This window comes from Salvelinus alpinus, chromosome 17, assembly GCF_045679555.1.
Source record: "Salvelinus alpinus chromosome 17, SLU_Salpinus.1, whole genome shotgun sequence".
Classification (NCBI taxonomy): domain Eukaryota; kingdom Metazoa; phylum Chordata; class Actinopteri; order Salmoniformes; family Salmonidae; genus Salvelinus; species Salvelinus alpinus.
Window position 1 is genome coordinate 34,240,195 of NC_092102.1, and position 15,110 is coordinate 34,255,304.

Sequence of the window (15,110 nt, forward strand, 5' to 3'; positions counted from 1 at the left end):
TGGCTTGGAACATTTTGTTTGTTCATGCAAACCACCAAGCTGAAGGTTTATTACATATTTTTTTGAAGTGTGAATAGATGTCAAGTCTTACTGGACCTTCTCACAAAAAAGTCAAGAAGAAGCCACTGTATCTAGCATAGGATATAGAATATGTACATGAAAAAGGTCTTTACACAAAAACATAAAAGTATGGAATATGAATAGTTGTTAATAGTTCTTTATTTATTTATTTTTTAAATTGTACATTTAATTAAAGAAGAAGCCACTGTATCTATATAGCATGGCATTTGAACATGGAATAATATTAGGCTATGTCATGTTAATGGACAAGTGTAAATACTATACGTGTGAAATTGTCTGTTGCAAGAGATGGTCCAGTGATACTTGACAAAAAAGTAGGCTATCTAAAGAAGCCACTGTATCTACCATGGAATATGTACATGGAATATGTCATGAGACAAGAACATGAATGTATAGAATATGAAAACTTAAAAAACCCATTTACACCTACATTGATGTGTGAAATTAAATGCTTATTAATGTGAACCTTGTCATAAAAATAGCTTGAAATTTGAAATTTATTATTGTTTCTCCTTTGTGTGTATTACATTATTTTGTTATAATATTAACAATCTGGTCACCTTGTAGACTATATGTCAACGCCAAGTATTTACACGCATTTCTGGAATATATTGTCAGGCATACGCATTATTTACATGCATTCCTGGAATACATTGTCAGACATGCACATTATTTACATGCATTTCTGGAATACATTGTCAGACATACACATTATTTACATGCATCTCTGGAATACATTGTCAGACATACACATTATTTACATGCATTTCTGGAATACATTGTCAGACATACACATTATTTACATGCATCTCTGGAATACATTGTCAGACATACACATTATTTACATGCATCTCTGGAATACATTTTAAAGCATTACATGTATTTGAGCAAATATGCAAATGTATCTACATGTATTTGAAATGTATTTGAAATACTCATACAAAATCTGAATAAGACCAGGGGCCATATGTGTATCAAGCCTCTTAGAGTAGGGGTGCTGGTCTAGGATCGGGTTCCTTCTGTCAATGTAATCGTATTTATAGTGATCTAAAAGGCTAAACTGATCTTAAATCAGCAGCACTGCTACTTTGAGATATTTGATATGCCTACATACGCCCCCCAGCTCTTGACTTCAAACGGATCCCCCCAGGTAAAATTGATCCAAAACAACTACAATAAACGAATCTAGGGATTTCTTAGTTTCCATCACAACTTTACTTATTTTGTTTCCTTTCTTTTTCATGACTGTAGGCCACTCATTCTCACTCTCTGTACACTCAACTTAACATGTCCCGCCATCAGTTTCGAACAGAACATACAGTTGAAGTCAGAAGTTTACATACACTTAGGTTGGAGTCATTAAAAGTTTTTCAACCACTCCATGAATTTCTTGTTAACAAACTATAGTTTTGGCAAGTCGGTTAGAACATCTACTTTGTGCATGACACAAGTAATTTTTCCAACAATTGTTTACAGACAGAATATTTCACTTATAATTCACTGTATCACAATTCCAGTGACATACACTAAGTTGACTGTGCCTTTAAACAGCTTGGAAAATTCCAGAAAATTATGTCATGGCTTTAGAAGCTTCTGATTGGATAATTGACATAATTTGAGTCAATTGGAGGTGTATCTGTGGATGTATTTCAAGGCCTACCTTCAAACTCAGTGCCTCTTTGCTTGACATCATGGGAAAATCAAAAGAAATCAGCCAAGACCTCCACAAGTCTGGTTCATCATTGGGAGCAATATCCAAACGCCTGAAGGTACCACATTCATCTGTACAAACAATAGTATGCAAGTATAAACACCATGGGACCGCGCAGCCGTCATACCGCTCAGGAAGGAGACGAGTTCTGTTTCCTAGAGATGAATGTAAATCAATCCCAGAACAGCAGCAAAGGACCTTGTGAAGATGCTGGAGGAAACAGGTACAAAGTATCTATATCCACAGTAAAACGAGTCCTATATTGACATAACCTGAGTGGCTGCTCAGCAAGGAAGAAGCCACTGCTCCAAAACCGTCATAAAAAAGCCAGAATACGGTTTGCAACTGCACATGGGGACAAAGATCGTACTTTTTGGAGAAATGTCCTCTGGTCTGATGAAACAAAAATAGAACTGTTTGGCCATAATGACCATCGTTATGTTTGGAGGAAAAAGGGGGAGGCTTGCAAGCCGAAGAACACCATCCCAACCGTGACGCACGGGGGTGGCAGCATCATGTTGTGGGGTTGCGTTGCTGCAGGAGGGACTGGTACACTTCACAAAATAGATGGCATCATGAGGGAGAACAATTATGTGGATATATTGAAGCAACATCTCAAGACATCAGTCAGGAAGTTAAAGCTTGGTAACAAATGGGTCTTCCAAATGGACAATGATCCCAAGCATACTTCCAAAGTTGTGGCAAAATGGCTTAAGGACAACAAAGTCAAGGTATTAGAGTGGCACTCACAAAGCCCTGACCTCAAACCTATAGAAAACCTGTGGGCAGAACTGAATAAATGTTTGAGCAAGGAGGCCTACAAACCTGACTCAGTTACACCAGCTCTGTCAGGAGGAATGGGCCAAAATTCACCCAACTTATTGTGGGAAGCTTGTGGAAGGCTACACAAAACATTTGACGTTAACCAATTTTAAAGGCAATGCTACCAAATACTAATTGAGTGTATGTAAACTTCTGACCCACTGGGAATGTGATGAAAGAAATAAAAAATGAAATTAATCATTCTCTCTACTATTATTCTGACATTTCACATTCTTAAAATAAAATGGTAATCCTAATTGACCTAAAACAAGGAATTTTTTACTAGGATTAAATGTCAGGAATTGTGAAAAACTGAGTTTAAATGTAGTTGGCTAAGGTGTATGTAAACTTCAGACTTCAACTGTACGTTTCCGCCATCTATTTTTTAATTTAATTTTATTCAACAGTAAAATGCAAAACACAAAATACAGAATAGCCAGAGGGATTACACAAAGAAATAAGGAAGATAAAAATATAGAAAATAATAATACATCCATATATCAAATACAGACATGCAACGGATACATTTTTTAAACTTTCTTTTTTGCATACGTTTTAATGATTCTAAATAGTTTTCCAAATCAGATTTTTTTTTTAAATAAATGTATTTTTCTTCATAAAATGTGATTTTTTTGTGTGAAACGTTTTCCTAATAAAATAAAGAGATTTATGACATACTGACGTTTAATTGTGGAATCGGTGTAGTACAATGTCAAACTTAGATATTTCTATGGTTGTATGCATTTTGTTGCCAATATATAGTTTCACATCAGTCCAGAACACCTCACTATTTAAACATTTACAAAATAAGTGTTCAATAGATTCAGTTTCTAGTTCACAAAAACTATATTCACTGGTAAAATCAGGTATATATTTAGAAATCAAGCTATAACACGGAACCCAAACCGGCTGCGACATCGTGCATACATTTATTTTGTCCCTCTACACCAATCGCGATCACGACACTCAGGTTAAAATATCAAAACAAACTCTGAACCAATTACATTAATTTGGGGACAGGTCGAAAAGCATTAAACATTTATGGCAATTTAGCTAGTTAGCTTGCACTTGCTAGCTAATTTGTCCTATTTAACTAGCTTGCTGTTGCTAGCTAATTTGTCCAGGGATATAAACATTAGGTTGTTATTTTACCTGAAATGCACAAGGTCCTCTACTCCGACAATTAATCCACACATAAAACGGTCAACCGAATCATTTCTAGTCATCTCTCCTCCTTCCAGGCTTTTTCATCTTTGAATTTATATGGTGATTGGCAACTAAACTTTCATAGTATTACCACGACAACCGGCAACACAATTCGTCTTTCAATCACCCACGTGGGTATAACCAATGAGGAGATGGCACGTTGGTACCTGCTCCTATAAACCAATGAGGAGATGGGAGAGGCAGGACTTGCAGCACGATCTATAAACAACTCAATGTTTATATCCCAGGACAAATTAGCTAGCAACAGGAAGCTAGCTAAATAGGAAAAATTAGCTAGCAAGTGCAAGCTAACTAGCTAAATTGCCATACATGTTTAATGCTTTTCGAACTGTCACCTAATTAATGTCATTGGTTCAGAGTTTGTTTTGATATTTTAACCTGCATGTTGTGATCGCATTTGATGTAGAGGGACAAAATAAATGTATGCACGATGGCGCACTCGCGCAGCTGGTTTGGGTTCCGTGTTATTAGCCCTTGGCAACGCAGATGCTCGTTGATGAGCGCGAGCAGTGTGGGTGCAATAATTGAATAACAGATTTCTAAATTTATTTTGCAATGCTGGCGCACGCGACGAGAGCGGTGGTCAGCCTATATTACACGGGTAGAATCTATGGATAATCTTAAAGGTGATCTCCTTTACGTTATTGGTCACCATACATTTGTGTGGAGTGAGTCAAGCACGGCGCCAGTTTAAATGAAACGATTGAAATCCCCCCCAAAATATATATCCCTTATTAAACTATTGTTTAATTTCTTATCTACTAAACCTATGCCATTCACCTGGATATTGCTTACATTAGATGTTCCAAAATATGCATTATTCTGAAGTAAGATTTTATCCCACTAGGTATAGCTTTTATAACAGTGTCATATTCCTTGCTTGAAACCTCGAAGTTGTATATTTCCATAAATTCTCTCTGCTTAAATAGATTCCCACGAATACTAACTAATTGGCTGACAAGGACAATCTTTTTTGAGAACCAATTACGGTAAAATAACATCTTGTTTCTATGTAATATCGACCCATTATTCCATATAAAACATTTATGAGGTGAAAAGTTCTGTTTATACAGCAAAGACCAGCACATTAAAGCCTGTTTGTGAAAAGCCACCAATTTCACAGGAAGTTTACCCATGTGAGGGATTTGTCTGTGGTACTACATTTCCCATCAACCACCATTCTTATCTCGTACTCTCAGCTGAGTGATCTGACAGCGACCGACCGCTTCTTCCCCAATCGCTCAGCAGCCGGGGAGAGGCGAAGGGCAAAGGAACAGCAATCAAGGAGCAGTTGTAGGGGATAATGGACAAGCCTCCCCTTCCGGAAGAAAGCAAAGAAACCAAAGCTACATGACCGAAAACGTAATTCCCAAAGCGGCAACGAGAAACACAAGAGTATCAATCATGCAGTTCAAATACAGAAGAATCGAATAATCTATTCCAACGAAAGGGTTCTCCGTGATCCTTCAAGTTTGGAACCGCTTCAAGCCGTCCCGTCCCCACATTGTACGTCGCTGGCGCATTGGCTGCGGTTGATCGATCACCATCGTCCATAGTATGTCCGTGGAGGACCAGCGCTATTCCGACGCGATGCGGGTGCTAGAGGCCGGACCGGAGTGGCTACGAGCCGAGATCGAGCGCCTTTCCCGGGAGCTGAGTGAGACTACCCATGAGAAGATCCAAGCGGCGGAGTACGGGCTGGCGGTACTGGAGGAGAAACAGCAGCTGAAACAGCAGTATGACGACCTGGAGATCGAATACGAGACCGTGCGCCAGGAATTGGACATGCTCAAAGAGGTAGGCATATAAGTAGTAGTCTTTTACTGGGGTCTATTTACTGCATTAAATGTACAGTGCTATAAAATACCATCGATTTTATGTTTGCATGAATGATATAGGCCCTATGCGTATTTATTATTGGCAGCTGTAAGCCTAGCCTATGATATGTCCTGAAATGTTTTTTTAGCATTCTATTCTGACCAGTACTCCCCACCCCACAAGGTCAGCTGTAAGGGGTGAGGAGATGATGACGTATTTGTAACCTTGCCTCATGCTCTATCAGTGATTCCCCTGGCCTCTGTGGGTGCATTGATATTCTTGCCATACTGCCTCTTCTCTCTAGCCGTGCTTAGTAATATTTGCATGCCCATACAGTGTTTGCTGTGTATAGTCATTTTCTGTGGGATTTGAAATGTGAACTCTAATACATTGCACCGCTGAAATAGTACTCTGATGAAGATGAAGATGAGTTACCTGACCAATGCTGAAAGTTCTATCATCACAAATGTATTTGAGTAATGGTTATCCACTGACACCCTGCTTATTAAGTGCTTTGATAGTCTATGAAAAGCGCTGTAGAATTGTAATAAATGATTATTATTAATGTGTAACTAATTAAAATGTGGACATTCACTCCATTGCTTTTGGTTGATATGGTTTCATTTCTAATTTACACACACATGAAAGCTTTCAAATGCTCATTAAGACAGTACTCTTACTAAAGCAGTCTCCCAAACCAGAGGACCTGAATGATCTGGTATTTCCAGTACGGTTTGAAAGAGGCGGGCATGTGGTTTTTGAATTTTGAAAGTTCCCGCCTGAAAAGAGGAAGGATGAGTAACTTATTAATGGAGGAAACTAAAGGAGTTCCGACCATTCAGAAATGGGAGGAATGCTGACTGTTAGTCAGGGCAGGGAGACAGGATAAAGGACTGTCCTGTGTTTCCAAACTGTGAAAACCCCTTTCCCACTTAAATTTCACATGCCAGTCCTAGATCTCTCTTCCCTTTCCTGGCAGAGGTTTCAGCAGCCTTGTGATTTTGATTAGGAGAGAGAGAGCAGGGTAAGAGATGGGTTAGGGAGTAAGAGAGTCAGAGGGAACCGCTGCAGCGGCTGAACAGCTCACGTGTCCCAGGGCAGTTTGGTAGAAAAAGGGGATGCCCTTTTTAGCACTGAGGAGATTTCTTCCCAGAGCGTCACTTCATGGCCTGGATGAGTCGCTTCCTGCTATGTGGAATCCATTTCTGAGGGGTTCCACTAGTTAGCACAGCCACAAAGTCAGATTCCACAGCCAAAAAGTCCAAATTGGCTACATTTGGTTTAATTTAATTTAATTTGGTTTAAGGTTAGGGTTACATTTGACATTTATATTTTAGACATTTATCACGACTTACAGTAGTGATTACATACATTTTGATACTTATCTTAAGGTTTATAAATACAATTGTAAGAAGATTAATTCTGGAAATGGGTGGGGTTTATGACTTTGTGGGTATAGAAGCTAGTGACGACTCAGATCTTACATCCCTCTTTCGTCCCACATGACTAGAATAGACCAATCATTCGTGCTCAGTTGGCCGGGTACCCCATGATGCTGCACTCCTCCTTGCCTTGCTTAACATGTGCACAGCTCCCTTGGGTGTGTGAATATGTGAGTGGGATGAGGATTGAGATGGAAAGAGAAAGGGAGGGAGGCAGAGAAAGAGAGAGAGGCAGAGAAAGAGAGAGAGGTACCCTTGGCTGAACAGATATGACGCAGTAAAATCTGAAGGAAATTAGCTCATTGTTTCTCTCTATCCCCCCTCTCCTCAGTCTTCTCTCCCATTTTCTTTCCTTCCCTATTGCATGTCTCTCTTTCTCTCCCCCTCTCTCTCCCCTTCTTCCTCTGTGCATAGTGGCTGGGTTTTAGAGAGGTTTTCTTGGGGCTGTCTCAGAAGCCTCTCTTCTGTGTTCCCATGCATTCCCCTGGCCAGAATCTCAGAATAACAACATGAAACCTCTGAATAGAGGAAACAGACTGGAAACAAGCAAGAATGGTAACCATGGCAGTAAAAGAGAGAGAATGGGATAAACTGGTTGCTCCTAGATACAGATGGAGTGCTTTTGTTTTTCTTCTGCTTTCTTGATTATTTTCCAAGACAATAATTGTTTCAAAAAGCAGTCTGAATCACTGCATTTTTGTCTGACTTATGAAGTTAGTGACCCGTTGACTTTGTCACTGATATGGAGTAATGAACAAATGTCCAATATCCACTGTTTGTGCAGTGATTCTGGTTTGATGATCAGTCAAAGTTTGTCCATTTGGAAATCAGTTCATTGTTTGTCTGGCTGCCATGTGTGGGCCTATTGTAGATATTGATTTTTTTTTTAAACCTTTTATTTAAGTAGGCAAGTCAGTCAAGAACAAATTCTTATTTACAAACACGGCCTAGGGAAAGTGGGTTAACTGCCTTGTTCAGGGGCAGAACAACAGATTTTTACCTTGTCAGCTTGAGGATTTGATCTAGCAACCTTTCGGTTACTGGCCCAACGCTCTAACCACTAGGCTACCTGCCGCCCCATTTGCATTGAGTCATGCCTGGATCCGAATGGTGTGTCGAAATTGAATTGATATTTTGCCATTTTAGTGACTACCCTCGATGTAGCCTAGCTAAGGAGATGACATCATTGCCATGATAAATGTGTTTCTTCCGCTCCGCTTGGTAGATGAAACAATGGTTTTATTACTGCCAGTGTTAGATGTATGGTCAAGTCCTGGCTGATACTAGCCTTCTGTCCAACACTACTTTTTTAGTATTAGAAATCCCAGAGTGCAAAGAACCTTGGTGTGACCTTGGAAAACACCCTGTCATTCTCTGCGAACATCAAAGCAGTGACTCGCTCCTGCAGGTTCATGCTCTACAACGTCTGTAGAGTACGACCTTTCCTCACACAGGAAGCAGCACAGATCCTGATCCAGGCACTTGTCATCTCCCGTCTAGACTACCGCAACTCTCTGTTGGCTGGGCTCCCCGCTTGTGCCATCAAACCCCTGCACCTTATCCAGAATGCCGCAGCCCACCGGATGTTCAACCTTCCTAAATTCTCCCATGTCACCCTGCTCCTCCGCACACTCCACTGTCTTCCAGTCGAAGCTTGCATCATCTTCCAGACCATGGTGCTTACCTACGGAGCAGCAAGAGGAACTGCACCTCCTTACCTTCAGGCTATACTCAAACCCTACATCCCAACCTGAGCACTCCGTTCCACCACCTCTGGTCTCTTGGCCGTCCCACCCTTACGAGAGGTCAGCTCCCACTCAGCCCAGTCAAAGCTCTTCTCTGTCCTGATGGAACAAGCTTCCCCCTAAAGTCAGGACAGCAGACAGCAGAGTCTCTACCATCTTAGTAAAACGTCTGAAACCCTACCTCTTTGAAGAGCCCAGCTCGACGCCCCCGACGCCCCCCTCCCTACTTCTATTTTCCCACTAGCACGGACTTTGCTGATAAATACTATGCTGAGGGAAAATGTACATGATACGATTGCAATGTGTTGTTGTTTCACCTAGCTATCTTAAGATAAATCCATTAATTGTAAGTCGCTCTTGATAAGTGTCTACTACATGACTAAAATGTAAAAATGTTTAATGTAAGAAATGTCCCATCTGTGTAGCCATTAACCACAATAATAACCAGAGGGCAGTGATATCCGGGGATTGTTGTGTTGTCTGGTCTTGTACCTTTAGGGTTAAACGTTGGCCGTAGGTCATTGGTCAAGGTTTATTGTAAAAGGTGACTCTAAAAGGAAAAACATTTCCCCTCCCCCTCCTCCATCTTCCCCCTCCCCCATCCGCCCTACGCTTTCTCTCCCAGCCCTCCTCTCCCTCTGTGGTGGTGTGTGGAGGCAGGAAGCTCTGTTATCAGGAAAGAGGACGGGGGAAAAAACAGATCCTTTTCAACTCTGACTTCCTTTAGTTCGCTGTGGGATAGCAGCTGGATACCTGGTTAACATTGTCAGAGACAAGAGAGGCCTGTCCGACTGGTGTCTAAAAATACACCTTATCTATATCTGTGGGAAATATAATAATCATTCAAAATGTCTTCATATTTCATATTATACAGGAAGCCTGAATTGAATTATCTGTAACAGAAGAGACGAGTTGTTCTGTTGAAACAAACTCTTAGCTCACATGGCCTCTAGAAGTACAGTGCACTAATGCAATTATAGGTCTTCAGTCACAATGGGTTGTCTGAATTCAAATAGCTCATTTATTTTTGCCTGCCACTGTGTGTTGAGTTAGGGCAGTGCTATTAGTAGCAATTCTGGTTTACTGCTATTAGTTTTCTATAGCGACTGCAAACGGTCTAGCTGACCTCTACAAACAGAATGTTGGCTGTCCTTTGTCTCTAGGGGTATTTAAGACTGTTGGACTACTGTCTAGTCAGGTAAATGTCATGTTGAATGACCATTTTCTCTGGAGATGGTTGTACCTGGTTACTATTTACCCTGCTGAATACCATGTTTGGTTTTCCTTTCTCTTTGGCGGTCCTCTCTGAGGACTTAGACAGGTCGGAATAAAAGACCTGGAAGATTTATACTGTCTGTCCAACACTGAACCCTGTCCAGATGACACACACACTCAGCCTGTGTGTATGTCTCTGTGTGTACACCTAGTTCATATTTGTTGCGTGTTTAAAAAGTTTTTAAAACTATTTTGTTCCAATCTGGGTGGAACAAGCAGGTCAGAAGTCATCTTTGGCAGTGAGCAAAGTCCAGCTGCAATGGTGTACAGTAGGTCAAACCCCGGGGGCAGTCAACGACAGACCTGAAGAAGAGGACACACACACTAGTCAACACGACTTGGGAGGCAGTGTGCCTGTGAATAAGTGTGACTGAGGCTGCTGCTGCAGAATGGCATATAATGGAACATGAGAGACCATCCATGAGGCTATAACTATGGATGGATTTGATATAGTATATTTTGAGGATATTTTCTGTTTTTCTATAGGTCCATCCGCTGAATACTTACATGTTTTCCCCCTCATGTTGTTTTCACGTTTTCTAGAAGACAGTGTTCTAGGAATCCTCCTGCCCTCCTAATTGCTAGTCGCCCTGACTTACTGTTCCCATCCTATTCCATAGGACTCATAGCTATAACATAAGGTTGCGATCTCTCTGTTTGGCTTTGCTTTTGACTCTTGTCATTGTTTGTGAGTGAGTGGACTGGTGGCAAGCTAACTTTCCCTCCCTAATCTTACACCCACCTCACAGGGGTAGAGGGTGCTTACTGCTTGGTGACTGTTGCTAGCTACCCATTGATAGCCCATAGCGAGGGGAAGTGGGTGGCAGTCTGAGCTAGCCGCTACGGCTACGCTGGATTAGAGTGTCCATCTGTTGTCCAGTGTGACCTACATCCTGGGTCACTTGGCTCCCAGCCCCTGTGAGGTGTTTTGGGGTGTTTCTCAGTAGTTTAAAGTGGATTCCTCTCCTCGTCTCCTTTCCGGCATCTCCTTCGTCTTCAATGATCAGATCGTATCAAAACACAACATACATTTTTTTTCATATTGTAGGTTTATAAGAGGAGGTTTAGTACTTCCTTTAGTTCTATAAAGTAATAAAGGAACTCACCACCCTGTGATGTGAAGACTGTGGACTTTCACCTCTTACATTAACCATTTACACTCGTGGGAATTGGCCTATATGGATAGAAATGTTTCTTACTGAAGAAATATGAAAAGCATATGCCCAACAATGGTAGCCATTGAAAGGGAACAGTTTGGATATTATGGGGAAATGATTAGACCAAAAGGTGAGGACAACAGTTCACTGGACACAAGACTGAATCCAATCATTACACTATTGATTTTATGTGCATTGTACATTTCATTTGTTGATATCGAAATCTGAAAATACTCAGGATATATTCAGTAACATGATAAGACTATTCTGTGGGGTAGGTGCAACATAGGACAAAAACATTACAAGGCTTTGAGTGAGAGGACTAGCTGGTGTCTCCAAGTGGACACAAACCTCCAAAGTGTGCACAACTCCTAAGCAATTTCAATTCACTTTTATGACGTAAAGAAGAGTTTTCAACTATAAGGTACTTTTTTGAGCTCCTAGCTGTGCCGTTGAGGAACTAGAGCAAGCACACCTGTAGTTGTTTCATTTGGAACACAACCCTGCATCCCCGCCATCACACAATTATTGTTGTTGTTTATGGAGTCCAAGAACGGTCCATTAGAAATCGCAATCTGGGTTAGGTGGGAAAGATTTAAAAGCTTCTTCTGTTGCCAACATGATTAGCTAAGTTATAAAATACGATCTTACAGTGTTAGACTTTCACAAGGCAAATTAGAGAAACAGATGGTCATTTTGGTGCACATAGAAAATAGTCATGAGTGCATTGAGGTGCGTGTGCCCCGGCAAATTTTCTGCACAATGAACACTCACTCACTCACTCACTCACTCACTCACTCACTCACTCACTCAGCTGTGGAATTCTCCCTGACAATCGGAGTCCAAGACAGGGTTAAGTTTAATAAAAACTGTCCGCTCTGTCCTTGACTCGCTGGTCTTTGTGTGCCTGAGCCCGATGGGGTTAACAGGTCTTGGGTGTCACAGACGAAGGGTGAGTGAAACGCTCACAGAGGAGAACAAAATACAGATTGAGAGAGGCGTCCCATTGTGGCCATATTTGAAAGGACAGGTCACTTTTAAATGCCAATTCACTAACATACATATGTCCTTCAACAAAGATGTTTGGTGTGACTTTAAATTCTTCCACTGTGTTTGACCTAGGATCCCCATTGGATCCATTTTAAAAATAGGAGGAGGATAACACAGTCCCATCTGCTGCCTTATAAGGGAAGAAATGTCGGAAAGTTTGATTGTAGTCCAACGGTTGGATTGGGCTCTGGTAGTAGGGAGTGTTTGTCTGGTGTGTTTGCCCCAGTATGGAGCCCTGATGGTGGGGTTGGTCAGAGATGGACAGGGCCTCCCTCCATGTAGCCATCAAACCGTGTGTGTTTGATGGGAATTCTTCTCTAAACTATGTCCCTCCTCCTGCCCTCTCCCCGTATTGTAGAGGGTATTTTAACAAGCCCTTTCATCTGTGGCGGCCCTGCGCCGGACATCCACTCCGCAATTAAGGGGTAATCTTTTCTAAATGGCACTAAATAAAGTCCCAAATCCCCTCCCTTCTGGGCCTAAGAGGATGAATCCCAGCCACTGTGCTCAGGGCTTACGGAGGTCTGGGAGCCAGGCCAGAGCCCAGCGACACTCCACGCTCAGCCCAGGGAAGGGAGGGCCTGTCTGGGTGCCCTGCTAGCCTACTCGACTGTCTGTCTGCCTGTCTGTCTCCACCGGGTCTGTCGTGCTTCTCTGGTGTCCTATAGATTAGGCCAACCTGAAATGAAGTCAGATAGAGGATGTGTGGGTCCAATGTGAGGTAGAGCAGAAAGCAGTGTCAGCAATGTCTCAAAAACAACCTTCAGAAAAGAGTTCCACTCTAGATTTGTCAAGTGAAGCCAACAATCTGTATCTGGTGTAACTAAAATCACTTGGACCGAGCTACCATATATGGTGCCTTGGACTGTACAAAGACCCGACTGCTGTTAGCCTTGATGAATAAATGGCTTTTGTTTCTACCATCAGTGATGGATAAAGGACCAGCAGGCTGTATTAATCACAGATCAAGTGTATGTTGGTTGCTGGGTGTTTAAGTCTGAGGTACTGTACAGTGAAGCACTTTGAGTTGTTTGGTGGCTCTACTGAAACAGGAGCTGAGTGTAAGTGAAGCAGAGCACAGGGCCAGGGTGGCTCTACTGAAACAGGAGCTGAGTGTAAGTGAAGCAGAGCACAGGGCCAGGGTGGCTCTACTGAAACAGGAGCTGAGTGTAAGTGAAGCAGAGCACAGGGCCAGGGTGGCTCTACTGAAACAGGAGCTGAGTGTAAGTGAAGCAGAGCACAGGGCCAGGGTGGCTCTACTGAAACAGGAGCTGAGTGTAAGTGAAGCAGAGGACAGGGCCAGGGTGGCTCTACTGAAACAGGAGCTGAGTGTAAGTGAAGCAGAGGACAGGGCCAGGGTGGCTCTACTGAAACAGGAGCTGAGTGTAAGTGAAGCAGAGGACAGGGCCAGGGTGGCTCTACTGAAACAGGAGCTGAGTGTAAGTGAAGCAGAGGACAGGGCCAGGGTGGCTCTACTGAAACAGGAGCTGAGTGTAAGTGAAGCAGAGGACAGGGCCAGGGTGGCTCTACTGAAACAGGAGCTGAGTGTAAGTGAAGCAGAGCACAGGGCCAGGGTGGCTCTACTGAAACAGGAGCTGAGTGTAAGTGAAGCAGAGCACAGGGCCAGGGTGGCTCTACTGAAACAGGAGCTGAGTGTAAGTGAAGCAGAGCACAGGGCCAGGGTGGCTGTATTGAAACAGGAGCTGAGTGAAGCAGAGCACAGGGCCAGGGTGGTTGTATTGAAACAGGAGCTGAGTGAAGCAGAGCACAGGGCCAGGGTGGCTGTATTGAAACAGGAGCTGAGTGAAGCAGAGCACAGGGCCAGGGTGGCTGTATTGAAACAGTCAATCAATCAAATTATTTATAAAGCCCTTTTTAAATCAGCAGATGTCACCAAGTGCTTATATAGAAACCCAGCCTAAAACCCCAAAGAGCAAGCAATGCAGATGTAGAAGCACAGTGGCTAGGAAAAACTCCTTAGAGAGACAGGAACCTAGGAAGAAACCTAGAGAGGAACCAGGCTCCGAGGGGTGGCCAGTCCTCTTCATGCTGTGCCTGTTGGAGATTATGAGAATACATGGCCAGATTAAGGCCAGGAGCTGAGTGTTTGTGAAGCAGGGTAGTAGCTGGGTGGTGTGGCAGGGGGAGGAGCTGTGTTTGTCTCTTCTTCAGTTATGAGGTTTGGTGTAGGTGTGTCTCTGGTGGGAGGGTTAGTCAGGTGAACTGTTGCTGTTTGCTTTGGGAGACAGCAGCCATGACATCAGCAAGAGTAAAGGTTTAGAATTTCAGGTGCCTGGTATTATGTTTCAGGTGCCTGGTATTTCCAGGGTATAACTGTCTGTTAGATCACTTCTCTGGGTTTTACTGTAGTGCAACACACATGATGGACAGCATGTGGAGACTGACTGCCCCCTTGCCTAGCTAAGTATATAGTACCCAGGATGATGTCATTACTGACTGGAGTGGAAGCTCTCTCGCCACAATCAGATATCAAGTAGCTTACCTGTGTCTCGTCAATATCCCTCTCACTGGCCAAGTCTCAGTCTTATCAGATTTGGTGTGGTAGAAGTTCATGTTCATGGGAATTTTGACTCACTTCAGCCACCGTTTCTAAACACATGCCCTGTTGAGTCCGCCACCTCTCTGTTGTGGTGGGAGCCATGGTGGGGCCATGCCCCCCGCCCCCAGGATGCCACCCTAGAGCGGGTTAAATTCCAGACCCCCATCTGCCCTCTCTAGTGCAGTATGAACCCCAGATTACAGCATCGGGCCATATTAGCTG

The 15,110-nt window shown here is 42.7% G+C and overlaps 1 protein-coding gene across 1 annotated transcript in view; it reads left to right on the top strand.

The window, feature by feature from the left end:
• The first annotated feature begins 5,065 nt into the window (after positions 1-5,065).
• LOC139542819 (protein bicaudal D homolog 2-like) overlaps positions 5,066-15,110 on the top strand; it is a 114,531-nt gene continuing 104,486 nt past the window's right edge. The window contains exon 1 of the mRNA XM_071348677.1: positions 5,066-5,638. Coding sequence (XP_071204778.1) covers positions 5,399-5,638 — 240 coding nt within the window. The 5' untranslated portion in view covers positions 5,066-5,398. The remainder of the gene's footprint in view (positions 5,639-15,110) is intronic.